This window comes from Mizuhopecten yessoensis, unplaced genomic scaffold (genome assembly GCF_002113885.1).
Source record: "Mizuhopecten yessoensis strain PY_sf001 unplaced genomic scaffold, ASM211388v2 scaffold716315, whole genome shotgun sequence".
NCBI classification, from domain to species: Eukaryota; Metazoa; Mollusca; class Bivalvia; order Pectinida; family Pectinidae; genus Mizuhopecten; species Mizuhopecten yessoensis.
The window spans coordinates 278,769-292,660 of NW_018480055.1; the positions used below are offsets into that span (position 1 = coordinate 278,769).

The 13,892-nt window shown below is 39.8% G+C and overlaps 1 protein-coding gene across 1 annotated transcript in view; it reads left to right on the forward strand.

Moving 5' to 3' along the window:
- Positions 1–13,892, forward strand: part of LOC110442962 (mitogen-activated protein kinase kinase kinase 2-like) — an 81,618-nt gene that overhangs the window by 44,774 nt on the left and 22,952 nt on the right. Inside the window, exon 3 of the mRNA XM_021486856.1 lies at positions 13,165–13,277. Within this exon, the coding sequence (XP_021342531.1) occupies positions 13,165–13,277 (113 nt within the window). The remainder of the gene's footprint in view (positions 1–13,164; positions 13,278–13,892) is intronic.

Sequence of the window (13,892 nt, forward strand, 5' to 3'; positions counted from 1 at the left end):
ATAATGCTTGCACTTTTATAAGTTTCTACAGGGAATATAATAAATTACATTGACAAATTGGGGAGTTGTTCCCCTTGGCAAACTGACTTTAAGACATGCCACAACCACACATCTAAGATGTAGGACAGTGTCAAGGAATTAGGTCAAAGATGTAGGACAGTGTCAAGGAATTAGGTAAAAGTTGTAGGACAGTGTCAAGAAATTAGGTCGAAGATGTAGGACAGTATCAAGGAATTAGGGCAAATATGTAGGAAAGTGTCAAGGAATTAGGTCAAAGATGTAGGACAGTATCAAGAAATTAGGTCAAAGATGTAGGACAGTATCAAGGAATTAGGTCAAATATGTAGGAAAGTGTCAAGGAATTAGGTCAAAGATGTAGGACAGTATCAAGAAATTAGGTCAAAGATGTAGGACAGTGTCAAGAAGTTAGGTCAAATATGTAGGACAGTGTCAATGAATTAGGTCAAATATGTAGGACAGTGTCAAGAAATTACGTCAAAGATGTATGACAGTGTCAGGAAATTACGTCAAAGATGTAGGACAGTGTCAAGAAATTACGTCAAAGATGTAGGACAGTGTCAAGAAATTATGTCAAATATGTAGACGTAGGACAGTGCCAATTAAATAGGTCGAAGATTCTTTAATAACATACTTCCAGAATCAAGTGCAAAAAAGCAATATTTATATCTATACTGAAAGGTAAATCTGATGCCAAACAAAGCACAGTTTAAAAAACAATGCTAACAATTATTCTGTTAATAATTGACGTTTTCTATGAAACAATACTCTACAATTTAATTTGATATGTCACATTCTTACCCTGGGCACATACATCAGAAAAATTACATACCGGATGTAGGCTCAAGGTTTCCAGTTCAGAAGTATCTGATTGGCCAATCAATAAAATCACCGAATCTGATTGGTTGAATGATTTGGGTAGGTCTTAGTCCTGTAACATAATAATAAAAACATGACATCAGTACCGTGGGCAGTACCTGTGTATATGTATCTGGTGTTATTAGATAGACACTCTGTCCTGATGTATACATGTTCCACATGACCTAGTTAGGACAATTAACTGAGTCTGTTGAACTTAAAAAAATTGTATCAGATTCACCTGGAGGGAGAAATACTATTTAGTGGGAGAAAAACACTTCCACATTCATATACATCCCTTATTGTTACCAAATAAAGCTTATGATGAGGTGTATATCCCTAGGAACTAAATCAACAAAAAAATCTATAAAGACATCTTTACCCATACAGTTTTATAGTATAATCAGGTATGTATACTTTACCCATACAGTCTTATATTATAATCGGTTATGTATACTTTACCCATACAGTCTTATACTATAATTGGGTATGTATACTTTACCCATACAGTCTTATATTATAATTGTGTATGTACACTTTACCCATACATTCTTGTATTATAAACGGGTATGTACACTTTACCCATACAGTCTTATATTATAATCGGTTATGTATACTTTACCCATACAGTCTTATACTATAATTGGGTATGTATACCTTACCCATACAGTCTTATATTATAATTGTGTACATACACTTGACCCATACAGTCTTATATTATAATTGGGTATGTACACTTTACCCATACATTCTTGTATTATAATCGGGTATGTATACTTTACCCATACAATCTTATATTATAATTGGGTATGTATACTTTACCCATACAATCTTATATTATAATCGGGTATGTATACTTAACCCATACAGTCTTATATTATAATCGGGTACATATACACCAATCATCATTGAGAAATTACTCGTAAAATGTGTTAAGCAAGTTTACCCATATACCTTTATATTATAATCATTTACCCCTTATTTTGAATTTGGCAACAGAGTGAAAAATTGTTATTACAATGTCTCCCCAAGAGAGACGGATCAGAATAGTTAGGGGGGATGGGGGTCTAGGGGGGGTCTCCCCCATTTGAAGTTAACACCTATCATTATATTAGTTATCTAGGATGGCAAAATGTTTACACTTAAGTCAGATCTCATGCCCATCATATACAGAGTTATTGCCCTTTGTTTGTTTTGATGCCAAAGTTTGTCCAGAGGTGTGTGCTGACGGTTTACTCTCTTCGTTGACATGTTGTAGTCTTTATCCTGTCAACATGTTTTGGGTAAATTGAATATAGAATATATTTATAATGTTTATTGATTAAAATTTTGGATGTATGGTAACATTTAATTTCATAAGATTACTTTATTATAAAAACCCAATTAAGACCTGAAATAGATTTAGATTGTTGGATGATACAGTCAAGATTTCACAGTGACGACTGATTAATATTTGATAAGTAATTAGTTGGCAGACTATTTTATGTAGGATCCTAGGATTAGGAGATATATATAGCAGTTAGCCGGACTATAGTACTACCTGGTGATCTATCTACAAATAATGATTATTACTCTACATGGGAAATTTTTGTAGCAGTTAAATTTTCTTTTTTATTGCCCTCTGTTATGAGTACGAATTCATCATAACAGTGAATATAAGTAGACAATATAATATATATATTAATCAAATGTGATGGGCGAAATTAACACTGGACGAAAAAAGATTTCATGGGCAAAGGTCGAAAGATTGCCGGTATACTGTTTTCGTAACTATTAAATAAATATCTATTCAGTATTTATATATATATACAATATTTCATTATTGAAATATAAAAAAACATTAGACAAGAGAAATATTCAGTGATTATCTGATCTAACAACTGAAGGTAGGATTGAAGAAACCTTAAAAACTAGTGTTGGATGAGGGACTTGGGCCAACATCCTGTATTAACTGATGTAGATGGGGGTTGAAAACAACCAACATTTTTTGTCTTCCTACTTAAAAACTTGATACAAGGTTAGTGAAGAGTTTAGAGCACTTTTCCTGTTATAGCTGCACGCACTGCTACATAGTGCTTCACCACTCAGGGCCCTGACCGAATTCTGTGGTAACACACAGCACTGCAATCTGTTAATCGTGTGGTAGAGTCTGCCAGCACATAGACACGTAAGAAAGGGGGGAGCTTACAAAGGAATCATCTCCATAGTGTGATGGTCGAGGATAAGGGTATGTGAGAGGAGGTGGGTGGAAATAATCAAGCCCCAAGATAGATGATTTCAGTAATGCTATTGAGGGTAGGGGTGGATTAGGGTTGGGCAGTAGGGAGGTTTAGAGGTGGATTAGGGTTTGGGCAGTATGGAGGGTAGAGGTGGATTAGGGTTTGGGCAGTATGGAGGGTAGAGGTGGATTAGGGTTTGGGCAGTAGGGAGGGTAGCGGTGGGTTTGGGCATTATGGAGGGTAGAGGTGGATTAGGGTTTGGGCAGTAGGGAGGGTAGCGGTGGGTTTGGGCATTATGGAGGGTAGAGGTGGATTAGGGTTTGGGCAGTAGGGAGGGTAGCGGTGGGTTTGGGCATTATGGAGGGTAGAGGTGGATTAGGGTTTGGGCAGTAGGGAGGGTAGCGGTGGGTTTGGGCATTATGGAGGGTAGAGGTGGATTAGGGTTTGGGCAGTATGGAGGGTAGGTGTGGATTAGGGTTTGGGCAGTATAGAGGGTAGGGGTGGATTAGGGTTTGGGTAGTATGGAGGCTAGGGATGGACTATGGTTTGGGCAGTATAGAGGGTAGGGGTGGATTAGGGTTTTGTTAATATGGAGGGTAGAGGTGGATTAGGGTTTGGGCAGTATGGAGGGTAGGGGTGGATTAGGGTTTGGGCAGTATGGAGGGTAGGGGTGGATTAGGGTTTGGGCAGTATGGAGGGTAGGGGTGGATTAGGGTTTGGGCAGTATGGAGGGTAGGGGTGGATTAGGGTTTGGGCAGTATGGAGGGTAGGGGTGGATTAGGGTTTGGGCAGTATGGAGGCTAGGGGTGGATTAGGGTTTGGGCAGTATGGAGGCAAGGGCTGGATTAGGGTTTGGGCAGTATGGAGGGTAGCGGTGGATTAGGGTTTGGGCAGTATAGAGGGTAGGGGTGGATTAGGGTTTTGTTAATATGGAGGGTAGAGGTGGATTAGGGTTTGGGCAGTATGGAGGGTAGGGGTGGATTAGGGTTTGGGCAGTATGGAGGGTAGGGGTGGATTAGGGTTTGGGCAGTATGGAGGCTAGGGGTGGATTAGGGTTTGGGCAGTATGGAGGCAAGGGCTGGATTAGGGTTTGGGCAGTATGGAGGGTAGCGGTGGATTAGGGTTTGGGCAGTATAGAGGGTAGGGGTGGATTAGGGTTTTGTTAATATGGAGGGTAGAGGTGGATTAGGGTTTGGGCAGTATGGAGGGTAGGGGTGGATTAGGGTTTGGGCAGTATGGAGGGTAGGGGTAGATTAGGGTTTGGGCAGTATGGAGGCAAGGGCTGGATTAGGGTTTGGGCAGTATGGAGGGTAGCGGTGGATTAGGGTTTGGGCAGTATAGAGGGTAGGGGTGGATTAGGGTTTTGTTAATATGGAGGGTAGAGGTGGATTAGGGTTTGGGCAGTATGGAGGGTAGGGGTGGATTAGGGTTTGGGCAGTATGGAGGGTAGGGGTGGATTAGGGTTTGGGCAGTATGGAGGCTAGGGGTGGATTAGGGTTTGGGCAGTATGGAGGCAAGGGCTGGATTAGGGTTTGGGCAGTATGGAGGGTAGGGGTGGATTAGGGTTTGGGCAGTATGGAGGGTAGGGGTGGATTAGGGTTTGGGCAGTATGGAGGCTAGGGGTGGATTAGGGTTTGGGCAGTATGGAGGCAAGGGCTGGATTAGGGTTTGGGCAGTATGGAGGGTAGCGGTGGATTAGGGTTTGGGCAGTATAGAGGGTAGGGGTGGATTAGGGTTTTGTTAATATGGAGGGTAGAGGTGGATTAGGGTTTGGGCAGTATGGAGGGTAGGGGTGGATTAGGGTTTGGGCAGTATGGAGGGTAGGGGTGGATTAGGGTTTGGGCAGTATGGAGGCTAGGGGTGGATTAGGGTTTGGGCAGTATGGAGGCAAGGGCTGGATTAGGGTTTGGGCAGTATGGAGGTTAGGGGTAGATTAGGGTTTGGGCAGTATGGAGGCTAGGGGTAGATTAGGGTTTGGGCAGTATAGAGGCTAGGGCTGGATTAGAGTTTGGACAGTATGAAGGCTAGGGGTAGATTAGGGTTTGGGCAGTATGGAGGTTAGGGGTAGATTAGGGTTTGGGCAGTATGGAGGGAAGGGTTGGAGAGGATTAGGGGAATGTGTCAGTTTGGTTAAATATAATTAGAGGAAAACAGAAGCAATGAAAAGGAATATGAAAATTTTAAACTAATTGGTTGGTTTGGTTTGACCAGGATTTGAGGTTAGGTTTAGAGGATTCAGTTTTAATGTTTGGGAGGGAGGGAAGTGGGGGGTGGGGGGTGGNGAATTGTAGGTTTTGAAAAGAATTCTTGATATCCTCCAGGAAGAGATAGACTGGTATAATGACCATGCTTGGCTGTCTGATGAGTTTTGTACTCGTAGAATACTATTAAACTCAATTGCACAAATAAGTAGGTTAATGGTGGGATTTGGTTGCTAGTGAATCTGATATAATATTAAAAAGATAATTGTTTTTGGTAGACTGTTCCATCATTAACTGATATGTAATATGTTTTTTTGTTGATAATGGGATTAAACCACTGTGCACAGTGCACATAAACTTTGCAGGGTTTCACTTAATGCTTGAAAAATGTCCACAGATTGGAAGAAAATCCTGTAAATAAGATCGTGATTTTCCCTGCTGCGCTGTGTAGAGGATAAATAGATAGTTCTACAGTGCCTGGATACATGCCCATTAGGTCATATTGGTGCTCTCTCCTCTCTCCTCACAACACCATTTACCTCAATGGACTAGTCCATATCACAACATGGAAGGAATGTATTGTATATAAACAGGGGTGACGTTAGATCCTGGTTTTCCCACATCTCTCATGTGAGCATGAAGCAATAAAGACAGACTGCAGTTGGAGGAGGGTTGAGTAACAAACCCTGTCAGCTTAACAACCACTTTACAAATAAACGTTTTCTTCTTCAAATATTCCAAAACCTGATTTGATCTGAAGTCCATTTCGTGGTTATATCTATACATAACTATTTTTTAGATGAAATTCTTCAATTTGAAGAAAAATTAGCACAACATGCAGGTAATTATAAGATTCTTTTAAATGTTTTAAATGGAACTGTTCTCATTTGAAAGTTGTTAAAAGCCCTTTTTTCATTTTTTTTTTCTTCAAAATAAAACTACAAATACCACATTCACTGTAATTAGCACCCAGGGGACTTGAAAAATTGGCTATGAGGCAAGGGTACTTAATAAGATAACAAAACACAGGCTGTTTCAGTAACATGCTGTAAAGGCGACAGAACTGTTGGACATATTCCCAGAGAAAAGTTATTTGTTCTTTTTCGTAAAAGCTGAAAAACAGTCTTGTCCCAAAGACGGTAGTGTCAGGTATTAAGTGTGTCCTACTCTATCTTATAGCCACAGAGAGCCTGAATGTAGGGTATGTTTGGGAATGGGACTGTTTATATCATTTCTGTAAGTGCTCCACACAAAAAAGAACAGGGCCGCTTATAACAGTGAATACGGTAGTTTCTACTTTAGATACATGGTCAAATTCCCAAAAATCCTTGATAAAAGCCTGGCATAGATTCCATCTTAATCAAATTTGGAATTTATACCTATAGACACTGACTTATATATAATTAGTTCATTATATTGTATGGTTCAGACTTTCTTATCTACCTCGGATCACAATCATGAACAAGTTTACAATCCTGAAATAATAAAAGTTTCTCAAATCTTCTTATGCATGATAATGTAATATACAAGTCTTTGCAAATATAAATGAACTTTTCTGGAATTCTTTACTCGCAATAAAACTATTTAGTATATGTACGTCATGTGATAAAGTCTTGATATTGATTGGTTAATCACATTAATCAACTATCACTTTAGTAGACTTAAGCTGCCATGGATGTGATGTAACTCGCACTGCAGTATGTGTAGTAGTTAAGCTGCCATGGATGTGATGTAACTCGCACTGCAGTATGTGTAGTAGTTAAGCTGCCATGGATGTGATGTAACTCACACTGCAGTATGTGTAGTAGACATAGGCTGCCATGGATGTGATGTAACTCACACTGCAGTACGAGTAGTAGACATAAGCTGCCATGGATGTGATGTAACTCACACTGCAGTATGTGTAGTAGACATAAGCTGCCATGGATGTGATGTAACTCACACTGCAGTATGTGTAGTAGACATAAGCTGCCATGGATGTGATGTAACTCACACTGCAGTATGTGTAGTAGACATAAGCTGCCATGGATGTGATGTAACTCACACTGCAGTATGTGTAGTAGACATAAGCTGCCATGGATGTGATGTAACTCACACTGCAGTATGTGTAGTAGACATAAGCTGCCATGGATGTGATGTAACTCACACTGCAGTATGTGTAGTAGACATAAGCTGCCATGGATGTGATGTAACTCACACTGCAGTATGTGTAGTAGACATAAGCTGCCATGGATGTGATGTAACTCACACTGCAGTATGTGTAGTAGACATAAGCTGCCATGGATGTGATGTAACTCACACTGCAGTATGTGTAGTAGACATAAGCTGCCATGGATGTGATGTAACTCACACTGCAGTATGTGTAGTAGACATAAGCTGCCATGGATGTGATGTAACTCACACTGCAGTATGTGTAGTAGACATAAGCTGCCATGGATGTGATGTAACTCACACTGCAGTATGTGTAGTAGACATAAGCTGCCATGGATGTGATGTAACTCACACTGCAGTATGTGTAGTAGACATAAGCTGCCATGGATGTGATGTAACTCACACTGCAGTATGTGTAGTAGACATAAGCTGCCATGGATGTGATGTAACTCACACTGCAGTATGTGTAGTAGACATAAGCTGCCATGGATGTGATGTAACTCACACTGCAGTATGTGTAGTAGACATAAGCTGCCATGGATGTGATGTAACTCACACTGCAGTATGTGTAGTAGACATAAGCTGCCATGGATGTGATGTAACTCACACTGCAGTATGTGTAGTAGACATAAGCTGCCATGGATGTGATGTAACTCACACTGCAGTATGTGTAGTAGACATAAGCTGCCATGGATGTGATGTAACTCACACTGCAGTATGTGTAGTAGACATAAGCTGCCATGGATGTGATGTAACTCACACTGCAGTATGTGTAGTAGACATAAGCTGCCATGGATGTGATGTAACTCACACTGCAGTATGTGTAGTAGACATAAGCTGCCATGGATGTGATGTAACTCACACTGCAGTATGTGTAGTAGACATAAGCTGCCATGGATGTGATGTAACTCACACTGCAGTATGTGTAGTAGACATAAGCTGCCATGGATGTGATGTAACTCACACTGCAGTATGTGTAGTAGACATAAGCTGCCATGGATGTGATGTAACTCACACTGCAGTATGTGTAGTAGACATAAGCTGCCATGGATGTGATGTAACTCACACTGCAGTATGTGTAGTAGACATAAGCTGCCATGGATGTGATGTAACTCACACTGCAGTATGTGTAGTAGACATAAGCTGCCATGGATGTGATGTAACTCACACTGCAGTATGTGTAGTAGACATAAGCTGCCATGGATGTGATGTAACTCACACTGCAGTATGTGTAGTAGACATAAGCTGCCATGGATGTGATGTAACTCACACTGCAGTATGTGTAGTAGACATAAGCTGCCATGGATGTGATGTAACTCACACTGCAGTATGTGTAGTAGACATAAGCTGCCATGGATGTGATGTAACTCACACTGCAGTATGTGTAGTAGACATAAGCTGCCATGGATGTGATGTAACTCACACTGCAGTATGTGTAGTAGACATAAGCTGCCATGGATGTGATGTAACTCACACTGCAGTATGTGTAGTAGACATAAGCTGCCATGGATGTGATGTAACTCACACTGCAGTATGTGTAGTAGACATAAGCTGCCATGGATGTGATGTAACTCACACTGCAGTATGTGTAGTAGACATAAGCTGCCATGGATGTGATGTAACTCACACTGCAGTATGTGTAGTAGACATAAGCTGCCATGGATGTGATGTAACTCACACTGCAGTATGTGTAGTAGACATAAGCTGCCATGGATGTGATGTAACTCACACTGCAGTATGAGTAGTAGACATAAGCTGCCATGGATGTAATGTAACTCACACTGCAGTATGTGTAGTAGACATAAGCTGCCATGGATGTGATGTAACTCACACTGCAGTATGTGTAGTAGACATAAGCTGCCATGGATGTGATGTAACTCACACTGCAGTATGTGTAGTAGACATAAGCTGCCATGGATGTGATGTAACTCACACTGCAGTATGTGTAGTAGACATAAGCTGCCATGGATGTGATGTAACTCACACTGCAGTATGTGTAGTAGACATAAGCTGCCATGGATGTGATGTAACTCACACTGCAGTATGTGTAGTAGACATAAGCTGCCATGGATGTGATGTAACTCACACTGCAGTATGTGTAGTAGACATAAGCTGCCATGGATGTGATGTAACTCACACTGCAGTATGTGTAGTAGACATAAGCTGCCATGGATGTGATGTAACTCACACTGCAGTATGTGTAGTAGACATAAGCTGCCATGGATGTGATGTAACTCACACTGCAGTATGTGTAGTAGACATAAGCTGCCATGGATGTGATGTAACTCACACTGCAGTATGTGTAGTAGACATAAGCTGCCATGGATGTGATGTAACTCACACTGCAGTATGTGTAGTAGACATAAGCTGCCATGGATGTGATGTAACTCACACTGCAGTATGTGTAGTAGACATAAGCTGCCATGGATGTGATGTAACTCACACTGCAGTATGTGTAGTAGACATAAGCTGCCATGGATGTGATGTAACTCACACTGCAGTATGTGTAGTAGACATAAGCTGCCATGGATGTGATGTAACTCACACTGCAGTATGTGTAGTAGACATAAGCTGCCATGGATGTGATGTAACTCACACTGCAGTATGTGTAGTAGACATAAGCTGCCATGGATGTGATGTAACTCACACTGCAGTATGTGTAGTAGACATAAGCTGCCATGGATGTGATGTAACTCACACTGCAGTATGTGTAGTAGACATAAGCTGCCGTGGATGTGATGTAACTCACACTGCAGTATGTGTAGTAGACATAAGCTGCCATGGATGTGATGTAACTCACACTGCAGTATGTGTAGTAGTTAAGCTGCCATGGATGTGATGTAACTCACACTGCAGTATGTACGAGATAGGTGGCTTCATCTTGACCAGCCATTAGATTGTTAAACAACTTTTATGTATTTCTTGCTAATTTGTGTAATGTACTTAAACCGTTACTGACTTCTGCTGAGGGGGATGAGGGTAAAGCACCTGTTATAGAGAAATAAATATCACCATACATGTAACCACAGCCTTATTTATCGAAAAATCAAAAATGTAAGGGAAGTAGTGTTTGTGTATTACATGCCTAACCATGCTTTTAGACATAAATGTCCTGTTTTGTTGCAAACATGTAAAACAGTAAACATGGATTTTATCAAATTCCTAAAAAAAAGTTGTTTTTGCCCGCAACGTCTATCAGGGACAGTAAACTGTGTATCTACGTAACCGTGAATATCAGGCCTCCTGATTTATAGCCAAACATCACTGTCAGCCCCGAAGGAAGTTCTGTAATCGGTGTTTACATGTAACTGGGGGGCTAATTACATTAACATGTCAATATCACTCCTTACTAACAATCTTCAATTAAAAAATTAGTGGGGAACCCTCTTTGAGATTTTTTGTTATTAATCTATGAATATTGGTCTTATCAGTATACCCACAGATACATAATTTTTATCATAAATATCAATGGATATTAATGGTGTTCACTTTTCTTTTGAGTTTTAAAGAGCAAGTCTAGAAAATTTCATTTCATAGAACTTATGATGATCTCAAACATATAAACGTTTGTGATAAGTTTCTTTGTATAATGAATTTTGTATGAAATGAAAAACGAGTGGTTTAAGTTTCATAATTTAAAAACAGCATAAATATTTTATGAAATGGAAACTCAGTAAAGATCCTGTTTTTTATGATAAAAATGACCCAACTATTACTATTCCTGGTCACAGTGATCCCAGTCAGGGCGAGCTATCAAGCTATTGTCCCGCCTTACCTTTAACCCCGAGTGTAACACAATGTGTATATTCGGGTGCTTGTTGTTGATATGTAGATTGTCTTAAGTGGCTTTGTTTACACTCTGATACAAGGCCCCATTGTTTTCGACTTTTTATACGTTTTCTTTCCGGTGAAAGGAATTCACTATTGAGACCTTAACATTGTTTTGTGGGGAGATCTAGTATTGATAATGTTGTTAGAGATTTACCTGTGTAGGTAGGTAGTTTGTACAGGTAAGGCGGTAATGATATACCTGTATATCTCGTGGAGGTAAACACAAGACTTCCACATTAGTGCATGCCTTACTGGTTCCTTTGTATACAAGAGGGAAATGTTTTTACACAAAGGCGGAAATTGGCCATGTATAGATTTTACTGAAGTATGGTTAGGTTAGTGTTCGTGTTTAGCGATTTGTTGATCTTAGCGCATTCACCCCTAAAGTCTCATTTGAACCTTACCATATCAAAGACTGGGCAAGTTCAGTTTAAAAATGTAGGGGGGATTCAGGTTGGAATAGCATTGTATTAACAGTATTCTGGTTTACTGGGAAACAAGTGGGAAAAAATATGAAAAATGTTAGCTTGCCTGCCCTTCTAGATCTCTCTATAAAAACAGTTTAACCTGTCTTTAAACTGGAGAGAGAATAAAATTACATAAATAAAAAGAAAGCAGTTCTGCTGATTAAACTTTCTATTGAATGACCCTAAGTCAAAATTTGAAGGTCACGGGAAACATGTGCAACTAATTAAAAAAAATCCTTGTTATGACAGTCCCAAAAGGTAAGGGGTGAATATTACATATATACACGGCTAACTGATAAAAAACTGATAGCAAGCTAACAAGACATTGGGCTATAAAAGGAGCTCTCTAAGGAGCTTCAATTGCCAAAGAACCCTAGTGTATTATTTATTATGGTGCTCCCAGCTCACAAAGGCAAAAAAACATTACCAGGTTAAATTAAAACTTTCAAAATGGAATCAATCCCGGGTCTATCATTGATTGAAGAGGTGATACACAAGTTTGGAGTGTCACAAACAATACACAATGCAGGATTTGTTTGTATATTTCAGTATCTATAAATATCTCTGTTGCTATCATAATTGTATGGATGGCTATTCCTCTGGTCGAGATTTAGAACTTTTTCATCGTAATAAAATGGTTCTAATCATCAGTATTTCTAGCCCAGTTCATATTTGAACATTTCCTATATGTAGTTGTGGAAAATCTTTAGCTCAGTGGTAAATATCAAAGTTTTATTTAGCCTCAAGACTAGAAATGTTTGATATGTATGGGGGCACAGAAATGCACAGCCGGACCCGGTTTCTTACGCTGGACCTTCAAATTTTAGATGAAGGCTCTAACCAAGTTAGCTACCTGGTCGCTGGCGATTGACCTGTCCAGTTCCTATACTTCTACCCTCCTCTTTCTTCACCCCCCATGACAAGACTATTGACAACCCACTGGTTCCTGTATCCCATTGCCAAGTGTACACACAGAACTTAAAACCAGGGTTGGTCACAGGCACCTCTGTAACAGGAGAAAAAAATGCAAGATTCGAACCCTTGACCTCTGAACTTGAGACAGATGTTCTAACCAGTGGAGCTATGTTACCTGGTTGTCAATGATCATCGCAGTCTGTCTTCTGCTAAAATTACAAATGGAACGAGGTCATCTAGAGCAATGCTTTGAAATAACTTAGAGTCAGTTGTAACAAATACTCCAATTGATTATGTTGTTTTGGTATTTTGATGAAAGAAAACGTGACTTTGATAAAAAGAAGGTCTCAAAATTTCTTTTCAGCAAGATTTCAGCTTTGAGAATACCATACTTGAAGTCTTTCAAAAGATGAACATCCTTTGTTTCAACTGATTGTTGATTAAATTTATGAAACATCTTTCATGACCTTGACATATTTATTTTGATATCATATTTTCTTTCAGATGGGAATCCCCAGGCACTCAAGGATGTCATGGGAAACATCCAGTCCCAGCTGGAGAGGGGGCTCCGAATGGGGAATCCCAATGCTCAGAAAGCTGCTATAGCCAACCTCAAGGTGAGTATCTCCCATGGGGAACCCCACCACTCAGGAAGTTATTTGTTGCAGCATGGAGCATCATGGTATGAGAGCGCTAATTCTTCAATACGCTAATCTGTTGAAATTCAATAATACGCTAAAAATTGAGTCCGCTAAAATAAGTGCTATTACTGTATAAATTTCCCAAAAGTGAACCTCAATAGATCAAAACGTTCTAATAGCGGACGTCAAGGTATGCGTTATTCCCCTATAGAGAACCTTATCACCCAGATCACACTCCCCAAGGGGAAGTCATCATTCATTGCCCCCATTTGGTCCCCTATTGGAAACCCAAAATCACAGAATTAAACTTGACATTCGAGAAACAGCATCTTACAAAATATTAAACCTTTTCCTTGTGCGGGAGTCATATTTTATTGATTAATGATCAAATTGCAAAAGATATCAAATCGCCTTCACTTGACATTGCCTGTATTTACTTCCTGGTCAAAGGTCATTTCCTTGTTGATCTGTTTAACCATTAAATTGTAAAGTCATTCCATTTAGTTCCTTGGCAGATGAATTTGATTATAAGGTCTGCAAAATAGTTTTTTCATGTAAATTTTAGTGACTGTTTAAATTTTCAAATTGTTT